This window comes from Phyllobates terribilis, unplaced genomic scaffold (assembly GCF_046119375.1).
Source record: "Phyllobates terribilis strain yellow unplaced genomic scaffold, ASM4611937v1 Scaffold_12__6_contigs__length_324123572, whole genome shotgun sequence".
Taxonomy (NCBI): domain Eukaryota; kingdom Metazoa; phylum Chordata; class Amphibia; order Anura; family Dendrobatidae; genus Phyllobates; species Phyllobates terribilis.
Window position 1 is genome coordinate 16,582,128 of NW_027362772.1, and position 13,940 is coordinate 16,596,067.

At 43.7% G+C, this 13,940-nt stretch overlaps 1 protein-coding gene across 1 annotated transcript in view; it reads right to left on the minus strand.

Annotated features, from left to right (window-relative positions):
• The window catches only part of NFKBID (NFKB inhibitor delta), a 31,045-nt gene continuing 17,105 nt past the window's right edge, over positions 1-13,940 (minus strand). The window contains exons 3-12 of the mRNA XM_073657559.1: positions 7,184-7,220; positions 4,436-4,638; positions 3,992-4,209; positions 3,700-3,805; positions 3,208-3,354; positions 2,845-2,902; positions 2,180-2,331; positions 1,710-1,826; positions 1,304-1,468; positions 1-903 (exon numbers count right to left, since the gene is read on the minus strand). Of these exons, the coding sequence (XP_073513660.1) occupies positions 835-903; positions 1,304-1,468; positions 1,710-1,826; positions 2,180-2,331; positions 2,845-2,902; positions 3,208-3,354; positions 3,700-3,805; positions 3,992-4,209; positions 4,436-4,638; positions 7,184-7,220 (1,272 nt within the window). The 3' untranslated portion in view covers positions 1-834. The remainder of the gene's footprint in view (positions 904-1,303; positions 1,469-1,709; positions 1,827-2,179; positions 2,332-2,844; positions 2,903-3,207; positions 3,355-3,699; positions 3,806-3,991; positions 4,210-4,435; positions 4,639-7,183; positions 7,221-13,940) is intronic.

Genomic DNA, 13,940 nt, shown 5'->3' on the forward strand with positions numbered 1-13,940 from the left:
AGTATTATAGTAGTTATTTTCTTGTATATAGGAGCAGTATTATAGTAATTATTTTCTTGTATATAGGGGCAGTATTTTAGTAGTTATATTCTTGTACATAGGGGGCAGTATTATAGTAGTTATATTCTTGTACATAGGGGCAGTATTATAGTAGTTATATTCTTGTACATAGGGGCAGTATTATAGTAGTTATATTCTTGTACATAGGGGGCAGTATTATAGTAGTTATATTCTTGTACATAGGGGCAGTATTATAGTAGTTATATTCTTGTACATAGGGGCAGTATTATAGTAGTTATATTCTTGTACATAGGAGCAGTATTATAGTAGTTATATTCTGGTACATAGGGGGCAGTATTATAGTAGTTATATTCTTGTACATAGGGGGCTGTATTATAGTAGTTATATTCTTGTACATAGGGGCAGTATTATAGTAGTTATATTCTTGTACATAGGGGGCTGTATTATAGTAGTTATATTCTTGTACATAGGGGGCAGTATTATAGTAGTTATATAAATTATATATCTGGGTCACTATGGAATATGACTGTTTCTTATCTCTGCTTCTCGTCTGTTGTATATGGTAATTATTACACTTTGGTTATCAGTAGGATTGAGTTTCTCAGAAACTATAATATGTGATAACCCTATTCACCCAGTGACAATAATGTGTTGTTATCCCTTATTCAGATTGAAATAATCCCATAAAAATTGATTAGTAGATGTTGGTCTTTGGGATGAACTTCTATTCTTGGGGTTATGTTTCATGTTGTTTCTTCACCAGTGGAAGAATCTTGACTTTGTGACTATTATAGTCGTCTGATCTGTTGTTTCCTATAAGGAATTTGCTGATTGGTTGCGGGTTGATGACATCACTCGTCTTCTTTTTAGGAGTATTTTTACCTAAGGCGGAAACATGCAGAAGATTGGAGATTAGATTCTCATTTATTGATGGAGGACATGGACACCATACCATTATACTCTTTATGCCAAAAATTACAGTTCTGCAAGCAAAAACTCCCCCCGGTCTGGTTTATTGTGTTATGGACCTCCAAGGCGCTTATGAAAATATATAGAAACTCAGTCAATCAGATACTCTGTTGTTGCTCAGCATCTTCTGTCCTCCTCATGTTGTTTCACAGAAAAACAGATTTTTTAACTTCAGCTGCATCTCCCTCCTCTCCCCCCTACCTTGCTTTCCACTTTCACACAAAGGGGGCTCTTGTTTTATTTCATTTTTTCTTTGAAAATTGGATCTACGTTGTAGGAAAGAACAACAACGGGATATTTCACTGTTACATACTTGCTCCGAAAGTTCTCCAGGAGGCACCAAGTGGGCCGGCTGATCGTTCTCCAGGTTGCGAATGCTCGGGTCACCCCCATAGAAGAGCAAAAGCTGGATCAGATACTCAGTAGAGCGAGTAGGTTGTAAGGCCGCTGCCATATGCAAAGCTGTGTTTCCATGGGCCTGTAAGAAAGAAGAGGTCATAACCCTAAGGGCATCTAGACATAGCATGGTTAGGATGAATTAAGATGTATTACTTGTTATGGAGACCAAAGCTAAAAGTAGCAATGGTGCAATGACTATGGCCTTGTCTTCATCTTGGTGGCCAATGCTAACCCATATCATGAAGGTCAAACGCAATGTTCTTGAGGGCCAAGATCAAGGGTTGGGCTCTAGTTTTGAGTTTGTTGGAAACAGTACTCACCTTCATGTTGATGAGCCCAGGGAGATTGGCATGAGACATCTCAAGGAAAAACTTCACCAGAGGGACATTCCCGTCCTGCACTGACAGGTGGAGCACCGTCTTGTTACTCTTGATTTCCTGTTTTAGGATATTAATATCAATTTTTATGTAATTTTTTCATGGATTTCATCTCAATGGACAAGATGTTCTCCAATCATTCTAATACATAACCAACTACTAAAGTCATCCAAATATTGTACATTTTTCAGGAATATTTTACTACATTTTCCAAAAGGAAAACTGGTATGGTAACCAGCAACTCATCATAGGGATCAGAGATATTTCCTTACAAAACTCTGTTGGCTTGCCAGCGACCCCATGACATATTTTTTGGTTGGCAATGAGTTGCCAAGAGAGTTGGGTCCTGAAAAAAAAAGTATCAAAAAGTTGCTGCTTTTTGAAAAGTTGAGGATCTGGTAAGTTTTCAGTACCTGACTGGTGCAGCTGGCGCCCATTTGGAGCAATAGTTGGATGCAGGCAGAGGTCTCCCTCTCTCGCTGCTGAGCGTTCGGGGTGTTCTGGCTCTTTCTGCTTTTGAACGCATTGTTCTGTGAGATCACTGCACAGTGGAGAGGGGTCAGGCCTGGAGGACAAAAGAAAAGTCACATCTTACAATAAAAAACCTCAACAGTCTAAGAAAATAAAAGGGTTAGAGTAAGGAGAGAATGAACCCATAAGGGGTCTTCAAGAGGTGGAACATTGTACTCAAAGGTCCAAGATACAAGATTAATAGTGTTCTCTTTTTTTCGTCTGGGAAAAACGGTTCAATCTCCTTAAGAGACAAAGATTCTTTACCATAAATACTATCAATCTGTGAAACAGCCGACCTCATGAGCTGGTTCTTTACGGGAAGAGGTGACAGTAGGACAGTCGAGCTCAGGAGCTGGTTCTTTACAGTAAGAGGTGACAGTAGGACAGTCGAGCTCAGGAGCTGGTCACAGTTTATGGTTTCAAAAAAGGCTTAGATGTTTTATTAGAAAAATATGTGGAAAAATCCTTGTTCTGAATGTTGATCGGCACTTGGGATCAGGAAGAAAAAAAAGTGCTTTTTTTTATAAACCCCATAAAAACCCAACAATGTTCAAGTTGTTCTCACCATCATAATTTCTGGCCTCCACGTCAACATTTCTTTGTTGTTGAAGAGGCAGGAACATCTGGGAAGGAAGATTTTGAGGGTCATTAGATGGAAGATGATGGGACGAGCGTGTACAGAGTATGTAAATTAACATGAGCCATTGAGTCATCTACTGTGATATTACGGATATCTGATTTTGGGAAATCTTGGAGATAACCAATATGGCAGCCAATGCGTTATTTTGATGGTGGTCACCAGTTATTTCTAGAGTATTAAGCGACAAATATGCAGGAAAATACAGGTTGCAACGAGTGGAGACTATACCACCAAAGAGACAACAGCTCAAGGATTCCTTAAGGAGGGAATTTTTGGAAAGACGTTTACCCTGAGGACATCAGACAGTCCATAGGTCCCCGCGACATGTAGAGCGGTCTGCCCTTTCCTGTCGGAAGCATTGACATCTGCACCCAGTGTCAGGAGGTCGTAGGCAATCTCTGGCTGGTTGGCCGCCACTGCCACCAGTAGAGGAGACTGTGGAGGATAGAAAAGAGGACTTTAGGTCATTGGACATCCGTGATTGGACATTTTTAGTATCCTACAAAAGTTCTCTAACTCTATCATTGCGTGAATGTCGTTTATTTGCCATTTCTAGATGATAATGTTGAGCCTCCAAGAAAAATGTCCAAAAAATCCATCCAAATAGAAGACACAGAAGAAAAACCCAACAGGTTGGATTCATCTTTGAAAGTAGATGGATTATTTTGCTTTCTCAAGCAATGGATGAGAGTACAATCGGTAGACACCGACCTAAACCCAGGGGAACGGGGTCGAGATGATAAAAAGCCAAGCCCTGATTCATTTTTGTAATATACTGACCTTCCCATTATGTTCCTTGGCATCCAGTTGACCATATTGTAAGAAGCGCTCGGCCACAGCATATGATTGATAGCGCAAACCTCTCGCTGTGTAGAGGTGAAGGATTCTGGGGATAATTATGAAAAAAATTAAAAAGTTGGAAGAAAACAAACTTCACATCTAGAATTTCCAAGCTTTTGCCCAATGAGAAATGGACACCTTTAGGCTCTTTGGAAAATAATGATGAGGCTTAGACACCAACCAGGACCCGGTGATAGTCTACATGACTTTAATAACTCATCTCACTACTTACGTGTCTCCATCCTCATCACGATGCAGAAGTTGCTCCGGACTAATACTCTGGATGTGGGTTCTGGCTTCTTCCAGCTCTAGAGGCATCAGATCTGGAACCACAAATCCCGACATCCTCAGAAAAGTGTCAGCTCTGGTGGTAGAACAAGCCCCTGAACTGTGTCCCATCCAGGAAGGATTGTGGGCAAAGGTGGCCATGTACGAGCCTGGAGACGCAACCTTACCAAGAAAACCAGAATATTACATAAAATAATGTCACCATTATTGGAAAGGATTTCATATTAGGACACTATGGATATGGGAGTTCCCAATTCTTGTAATCATGTGTATACATCTAAATATACCAGAACTATGAGGTTGGGTCTGGAGGGCCGGGTGAGTCAGATGTGGACACAAGGAGTCCTTAGACATATGTCCTCCCTGTCGTTACAGCAGCACCTCTCACCCCAATGTCCATGTCCGCAGCTGGAGAGTCGGTCTTCCCCGTCTCATATTGATCTTCATGGCTGTACATCGGGCCGGGCCTGGAAACATATAGGTCCTCCAGCGGAGAGTAGGTGTAGTGAGGGGCTGCTCTATGGAAAATAATGGAATCATCTTTCTGATGGCTGGAGCCGAGGTGGAGGAAAGACTGAGGACCGACCGCGTCTGAAATAAGAAAATGCAAAGCCTTGTCACCTTCTATAGCACAAATAAATGATGGCTAAGATAATGGAAAGAAGGGAAGAAAATAAGAGTGTACACCTATGAGTGCAATCACACTGTACATACATTACGTTACTGATCCTGAGTTACATCCTATGTTATACTCTAGAGCTGCACTCACTATTCTGCAGGTGCAGTCACTGTGTATATACATTACATTACTGATCCTGAGTTACATCCTGTATTATACTCCAGAGCTGCACTCACTATTCTGCTGGGGCAGTCACTGTGTACATACATTACTGATCCTGAGTTACATCCTGTATTATACTCCAGAGCTGCACTCACTATTCTGCTGGTGCAGTCACTGTGCACATACATTACATTACTGATCCTGAGTTACATCCTATGTTATACTCTAGAGCTGCACTCACTATTCTGCTTGTGCAGTCACTGTGTATATACATTACATTACTGATCCTGAGTTACATCCTGTATTATACTCCAGAGCTGCACTCACTATTCTGCTGGGGCAGTCACTGTGTACATACATTACTGATCCTGAGTTACATCCTGTATTATACTCCAGAGCTGCACTCACTATTCTGCTGGTGCAGTCACTGTGTACATACATTACATTACTGATCCTGAGTTACATCCTGTATTATACTCCAGAGCTGCACTCACTATTCTGCTGGTGCAGTCACTGTGTACATACATTACATTACTGATCCTGAGTTACATCCAGTATTATTCTGCAGAGCTGCACTCACTATTCTGCTGGTGCAGTCACTGTGTACATACATTACATTACTGATCCTGAGTTACATCCTGTATTATACCCCAGAGCTGCACTCACTATTCTGCTGGTGCAGTCACTGTGTACATACATTACATTACTGATCCTCAGTTACATCCTGTATTATACTCCAGAGCTGCACTCACTATTCTGCTGGTACAGTCACTGTGTACATACATTACATTACTGATCCTGTACTGATCCTGAGTTACATCCTGTATTATACTCCAGAGCTGCACTCACTATTCTGCTGGTGCAGTCACTGTGTAAATACATTACATTACTGATCCTGAGTTACATCCTGTATTATACTCCAGAGCTGCACTCACTATTCTGCTGGTGCAGTCACTGTGTACATACATTATATTACTGATCCTGAGTTACCTCCGTATTATACTCCAGAGCTGCACTCCCTATTCTGCTGGTGCAGTTACTGTGTACATACATTACATTACTGATCCTGGGTTACATCCTGTATTATACTCCAGAGCTGCACTCACTATTCTGCTGGTGAAGTCACTGTGTACATACATTACATTACTGATCCTGAGTTACATCCTGTATTATACCCCAGAGCTGCACTCACTATTCTGCTGGTGCAGTCACTGTGTACATACATTACATTACATTACTGATCCTGAGTTACATCCTGTATTATACTCCAGAGCTGCACTCACTATTCTGCTGGTGAAGTCACTGTGTACATACATTACATTACTGATCCTGAGTTACATCCTGTATTATACCCCAGAGCTGCACTCACTATTCTGCTGGTGCAGTTACTGTGTACATACATAACATTACTGATCCTGAGTTACATCCTGTATTATACTCCAGAGCTGCACTCACTATTCTGCTGGTGCAGTCACTGTGTACATACATTACATTACTGATCCTGAGTTACCTCCTGTATTATACTCCAGAACTGCACTCACTATTCTGCTGGTGCAGTCACTGTGTACATACATTACATTACTGATCCTGAGTTACATCCTGTATTATACTCCAGAGCTGCGCTCACTATTCTGCTGGTGCAGTCACTGTGTACATACATTACATTACTGATCCTGAGTTACATCCTGTATTATACTCCAGAGCTGCACTCACTATTCTGCTGGTGCAGTCACTGTGTACATACATTACATTACTGATCCTGAGTTACATCCTGTATTATACTCCAGAGCTGCGCTCACTATTCTGCTGGTGCAGTCACTGTGTACATACATTACATTACTGATCCTGAGTTACATCCTGTATTATACTCCAGAGCTGCACTCACTATTCTGCTGGTGCAGTCACTGTGTACATACATTACATTACTGATCCTGAGTTACATCCTGTATTATACTCCAGAGCTGCACTCACTATTCTGCTGGTGCAGTCACTGTGTACATACATTACATTACTGATCCTGAGTTACATGCCGCTGTTGGGAGACTTCTGCTCTGAAGCTTCAGAATTGTGAGTGCAGCTCTTGAGTGTTACAGTATATTTCAGGGTAAATTGAGAAATTGAAGCTGCTGGTCACTAGTTCACACTGTGTCTTTTTTATGGCATCATCCTTTGTGTCTGGGAGTCAATCTGGCTCGGTCAGAACCACAATCTCTGCGTCCTCTATTGTTACAGACTTGGGCACAGAATCAGTAGAAGATAAGAAAGTGACAGCGACTCCTCTGTGCAAAATATTAGTAACTTGTACAATGGTCTTTTAAAAACAAAGTCTATGAATAAAAGAAAGAGAAGACGCACCTGGATCCGGCTGATATTCCACCAGAGATGCAGAAACCTAGAGAACGAGAAGACACAACATTGTAGCTGCTCGGCTGATACATAACAGAAAGCGAAGACGAAGGTGCGATCAACAGTGCTGAACTGAACACGCAGAAAAGGGAACTGAAGGGAGAAATGCACCGAACGCTCCGAACACTCCGAACGCACCGAATGCACCGAACGCACCCAACGCACCGAACGCACCAAACGCTCCGAACGCTCCGAATGCACCGAACGCACCAAACGCTCCGAACGCTCCGAATGCACCAAACGCTCCGAACGCACCAAACGCACCGAACGCACCAAACGCACCGAACGCTCACTGATCCTCCTTCCTCCAGCTATGATGGCACCTGACACGTGCGCTTCATCTCTCCACTATCTATTATTTAATTATCTATCTATTATCTATCAATCTAGTATCTATTATCTATCTATTATCTATCATCCATCTATTATCTATCTATCATCTATCTATCTATCATCTATCTATTATCTATTATCTATCTATTATCTATTATCTATCATCTATCTATTATCTATCATCTATCTATTATCTATCTATCTATCTATTATCTATCTATCATCTATTATCTATCATCTATCTATTATCTATCATCTATCTATTATCTATCTATTACCTATCTATCTATTATCTTTTATCTATCTATTTATCTATCTATCTATCTATCATCTATCTATTATCTATCTATCTATCATCTGTCTATCTACAGTACAGACTAAAAGTTTGGACACACCTTCTCATTTAAAGATTTGTCTGTATTTTCATGACTATGAAAATTGTACATTCACACTGAAGGCATCAAAACTATGATTTAACACATGTGGAATTATATACTTAACAAAAAAGTGTGAAACAACTGAAAATATGTCTTATATTCTAGGTTCTTCAAAGTAGCCACCTTTTGCTTTGATGACTGCTTTGCACACTCTTGGCATTCTCTTGATGAGCTTCAAGAGGTAGTCACCGAAAATGGTCTTCACTTCACAGGTGTGCCCTGTCAGGTTTAATAAGTGGGATTTCTTGCCTTATAAATGGGGTTGGGACCATCAGTTGTGTTGTGAAGAAGTCAGGTGGATACACAGCTGATAGTCCTACTGAATAGACTGTTAGAATTTGTATTATGGCAAGAAAAAAGCAGCTAAGTAAAGAAAAACGAGTGGCGATCATTACTTTAAGAAATGAAGGTCAGTCAGTGTGAAAAATTGGGAAAACTTTGAAAGTGTCCCCAAGTGCAGTTGCAAAAACCATCAAGCACTACAAAGAAACTGTCTCACATGAGGACCGCCCCAGGAAAGGAAGACCAAGAGTCACCTCTGCTTCTGTGGATAAGTTTATCTGAGTCACCAGCCTCAGAAATCGCAGGTTAACAGCAGCTCAGATTAGAGACCAGGTCAATGCCACACAGAGTTCTAGCAGCAGACACATCTCTACAACAACTGTTAAGAGGAGACTTTGTGCAGCAGGCCTTCATGGTAAAATAGCTGCTAGGAAACCACTGCTAAGGACAGGCAACAAGCAGAAGAGACTTGTTTGGGCTAAAGAACACAAGGAATGGACATTAGACCAGTGGAAATCTGTGCTTTGGTCTCATGAGTCCAAATTTGAGATCTTTGGTTCCAACCACCGTGTCTTTGTGCGACGCAGAAAAGGTGAACGGATGGACTCTACATGCCTGGTTCCCACCGTGAAGCATGGAGGAGGAGGTGTGATGGTGTGGGGGTGCTTTGCTGGTGACACTGTTGGGGATTTATTCAAAATTGAAGGCATACTGAACCAGCATGGCTACCACAGCATCTTGCAGCGGCATGCTATTACATCCGGTTTGCGTTTAGTTGGACCATCATTTATTTTTCAACAGGACAATGACCCCAAACACACCTCCAGGCTGTGTAAGGGCTATTTGACCAAGAAGAAGAGTGATGGGGTGCTACACCAGATGACCTGGCCTCCACAGTCACCAGACCTGAACCCAATCGAGATGGTTTGGGGTGAGCTGGACTGCAGAGTGAAGGCAAAAGGGCCAACAAGTGCTAAGCATCTGTGGGAACTCCTTCAAGATTGTTGGAAGACCATTTCCAGTGACTACCTCTTGAAGCTCATCAAGAGAATGCCAAGAGTGTGCAAAGCAGTCATCAAAGCAAAAGGTGGCTACTTTGAAGAACCTAGAATATAAGACATATTTTCAGTTGTTTCACACTTTTTTGTTAAGTATATAATTCCACATGTGTTAATTCATAGTTTTGATGCCTTCAGTGTGAATGTACAATTTTCAAAGTCATGAAAATACAGAAAAATCTTTAAATGAGAAGGTGTGTCCAAACTTTTGGTCTGTACTATATATATATATATATATATATATATATATATATATATATATATATATATATATATATATAACCACCTGTCTTCCACGCGGTCAAGTCTCAGTAGCTGTGAGTCTGGACAGCATATTCCTCACCCTGAACCTCCTTCCTCCCACCATGCCGAGTGCCGGAGACAACTGATCCCACACTTGGGCACTCTGAAGAGCTGTTCACTTTTCCATTTGTAGATTCGGGCCTGTTGCCCGGTCCACTTGAAGCAGGGCAAGAGGAGATCGCGTGTAGCGATGCCCAAATATTTGAGCAGCCAGGGTCACACGAAGGCAATGGTGGGAAAGTGTCACAAGAGGTGGACGATGATGAGATACAATTGGCATGAAGTCAGGAGGAGGACCAGGGTGCGGAAGTGGAAGACGAGGTGGTGGATGATATAGTAACTGACCCAACCTGGCAGGGGGACATGCAGAGCGAGGAGAGCAGCACACAGGGGGAGGCAGGCAGAGCACCCCAACAGGCAGGAAGAAGCAGTGTGGTGGCCGCAGACAGAAGGCAGGCAACCATTCCTCGGAACGCCAACACGACGGAAGTTGCCAATACAACTGTTAGGTCTTCCTAAGTCTGGTTGTTTTTTAAAGACTCTGCAGATAACCCCAAAATGGCCATTTGCACCACCTGCCAGGCCAGCATCAGCAGGGGTAGCAAAACTAGTAGCCTGTCCACTACCAGCATGATCAGGCACATGGCAGCAAAACACCCGACTAAGTGGGCCGAACCCCAGGATCCAGCAACAGTGTCTGCGGGTGACACCACTGCTTCTTCCGCTATTGTGCATGCAAGCCAGTCCCCTGTCCATGGAGCATGCCAAGATGCCTCCCGCCCTGCACATGTCGTTGCACACTCTTAAGTATCACCATCAGAAAGCACGTCCTCGTCCCAGTGTAGCGTTCAGTTGTCCCTACCCCAGTCCTTGGAACGCAAACGCAAATACGCAGCCAACACCCAACAGGCCACACAACTAAATTCACACATTTTGCGAATGCTTGCTCTCGAAATGTTGCCTTTTAGGCTCATGAAGATGGAAGCTTTCCGCAACCTGATGACGGCAGCCGTCCCTCGGTACTCGGTCCCCAGCCGCCACTATTTCTCCCGGTGTGCCGTTGCCGCATTACATGAGCACGTGTCCTACAACATTAGCCGTGCCTGCAACAACTCAGTTATTGGGAAAGTCCACCTAACCACGAACACGTGGACAAGTGCTTGTGGGTAGGGACGGTACAGCTCACTGACGGCACACTGGGTTAATATAGTGGAAGCCGGGACCCAGTCGGACCTTGGGACGGAACACGTTCTCCCGACGCTGAGGATTGCGGGCCCTGGGTCAATCATGATTGTCCCCACATTCTACAGCTTCTGCACTTACTCCTCCTCCTCTTCAGCCTTCATCTCCGAAATGACCTCATCAGTCGCAAGCTGGAAGCACTGCACATTCTACAGCTCCTGCACCTCCTCCTCTACAGTCTTCATCTCCGAAATGACCACATCAGTCGCAAGCTGGAAGCACTGCCTCGGCCAAGCGGCAACAGGCTGTGCTGAAGCTAACATGCTTAGGTGACAAACCGCACAATGCTGAAGAGTTGTGGGCAGCTCTGAAAGAGCAGGCAGATCTGTGGCTGACACCGCTGACCCTACAGCCAAGCATTGCAGTGTGTGACAATTGTGGCCGCAACCTGGAGGCAGAGCTGAGGCGAAGCAAGGTCACACACATGCCATGCCTGGCCCATGTGCTTAACCTCGTGGTTCAGCAGTTTATAAAAACCTACCCAGATCTGTCAGATCTGCTTTTCAAAGTACGCCACCTGTGTGCTCATTTTATAAAGTTAGCTACAGCTTCTGCCACCTTTGCCGTGCTTAAGCAGCGTTTGCAGCTTCCAGCTCACCGACTGATCTACAATGTCCCCGCACATTAGAACTCTACATTGCAGATGTTGGGAAGGATTTGTGAGCAGAAGAGGGCAGTTGTTGAGTACCAGCATCAACAAGGCCGTCAGTATTCAGTTCAGACTCCACACATAAGGTCTCCGGAGTGGACATGGATGTCAGACATATGTACCATCCTCAAAAACCTTGAGGACTCCACCAAGATGGTGAGCGGCGATGATGCCATAATTAGCGTCACCATCCCACTTCTCTGTCTTCTGAAACGCTCTCTGATCACAATTAAAGAGGATGCATTGCAGGCGGAGCACGATGAGATGGAGCAAGGAACCATACAGGGTGATTACACACAGCCCAGCCTCATCTCATCCCAACGTGGATTGGGTGACAATGAGGAAGAGGAGGAGGAGGAACAGGACCTAGTTTCCTGCACAACTGACATACCGTCTGTTCAGCGTGGATGGCCTGAGGACAAGGAGAAGGAGGAAGAGGAGGAGGATGAGGAGGAGAGCATGGTCAGTAGTCCTCTTGGTGAGGACACGGAAGTCTTGCCTCCTTGCAGTCTGGCACACATGGCTGAGTTTATGTTACTCTGCCTTTCCTGTGACCCTCACGTTGTCCAAATTTTGGGTTACAGTCATTATTGGTTGGTGACACTTCTAGACCATCGCTACAAGGAAAACTTTCTGTCTCTTATTCCTGCACAGGACAGGCTTAAAAAATGGGGCAGTACGAGAAGGCCCTTGTTGCAAGATTATTTTAAAAATTCCCATCTGAAAACGCTGGCGGCAGAGGTCACAGTTCGTTGGACAACCAAGGACTACACGCGAGAGAGACACAACTTCAATCCAGCAGAGGCAGGGGAACACTGTCAAAGTTCTGGGAGAGTTTTCTCAGACCCTCCCATCGCACAGGCCCTGAGGCGCGGGGTACTCTCACAAGGAGGGAAAGTTTGGGAAGATACTGAGGGAGTACCTTGCTGACCGTACCAACGTCCTCCATGATTCCGTTGTGCCTTATAATTATTGGGCATCCAAGCTGGATACGTGGCATGAACTGGCTCTCTATGCCTTGGAGGTCCTGGCTTGCCCTGCCGCCAGCGTTTTATCAGAGCGGGTTTTTAGTGCTGCTGGTGGAATTATAACTGATAAGCGCATCCGCCTGTCAACTGTAAATGCTAACAGGCTGACTCTTATAAAAGGGCTGGGTTGGGCCAGACTTCTCAACACCACCGAATGATAGCAGCGTAACATAAACTCAAATCCAGTGTCTTTTTTTGGGTCTAACTCTATTCCCATGCACCTCTTCACACCCACACATGTGTATACGCTTCCTGATTTTGTCTATTTGCTCTTGTCCTCCTCCTTCTCCTCATCCTCCTCCATATCACCATATCTAAGCCTCTTCCAAGGGGCATTGGAGTGCCTCCAAATTTTTGGCAGCTGTTGCATTCACCGCATAGGCAATCAGTATGGGAGACCCACTTCCTAATAATGGGAGCATTTTTTCAGGAGGCCCTCCAACCTCTATAGCTCTTGCAAGGGACATTGAAGTGCCTCCAAATATTTGACAGCCATTGCATTCAGTGCATAGGCAAACAGTATGGGAGACCCTCTCCTTTCTAATGGGAACATGTCGTTAATGTGGCCCTGCTCTATGTGTCTTTAAATTGTTAGTTTTTTTTCTAAATTTTGCCAGCCGCTGGACTCACTGCATACCCTATAACTGTATAGCACACCTGCTCCTTTGTAATGGGAACATGTCGTTACTGTGGCCCTGCTCTATGTGTCTTTAAATTGTTAGGTTGTTTCCTAAATTTTGCCAGCCGTTGGACTCACTGCATACCCTATAACTGTATAGCAGACCTACTCCTTTGTAATGGGAACATGTCATTACTGTGGCCCTGCTCTATGTGTCTTTAAATTGTTAGTAGGGTTTTTCCTAAATTTTGTCAGCCCTTGCAGTCACTGCATGGGCATTTCCACTATAGGAGACGCGCTCCTTTATAATGGGAACATTTTTTTTACTGAGATCCTCCTCTATGTCTCTTCAAAGGGGTATTGGGTTGCGTCCAAATTTTTGGCAGCCCTTGCAGTCACTGCATACGCAATAACAGTATAGGAGACACACTCGTTAATAATGCGAACAACAAAGCATAGCCGGCTGATGGCTCTCTAACAATAGCGAGGGCCGACTGATGGCCCTATAAAAATAGGCTTTGTGACTTTCAGAGTCCCTCCATCATAAATGAAACACGATGTGTCTGATGATGTGTCACACACCACATGGCCAGATAAGATTGTAAAATATTAAAATAACATTTCCTGGTGAATGCATTTGTCTTGGTTGAAAGCAATGCAAAAGTGCAAAAACGCATCAAAAACGCTGCGTGTGAACATAGCCCAAGGTGTGGAGGAGTATTTTTAGTTTGGGTTATTGATTTTGCCTTATATAC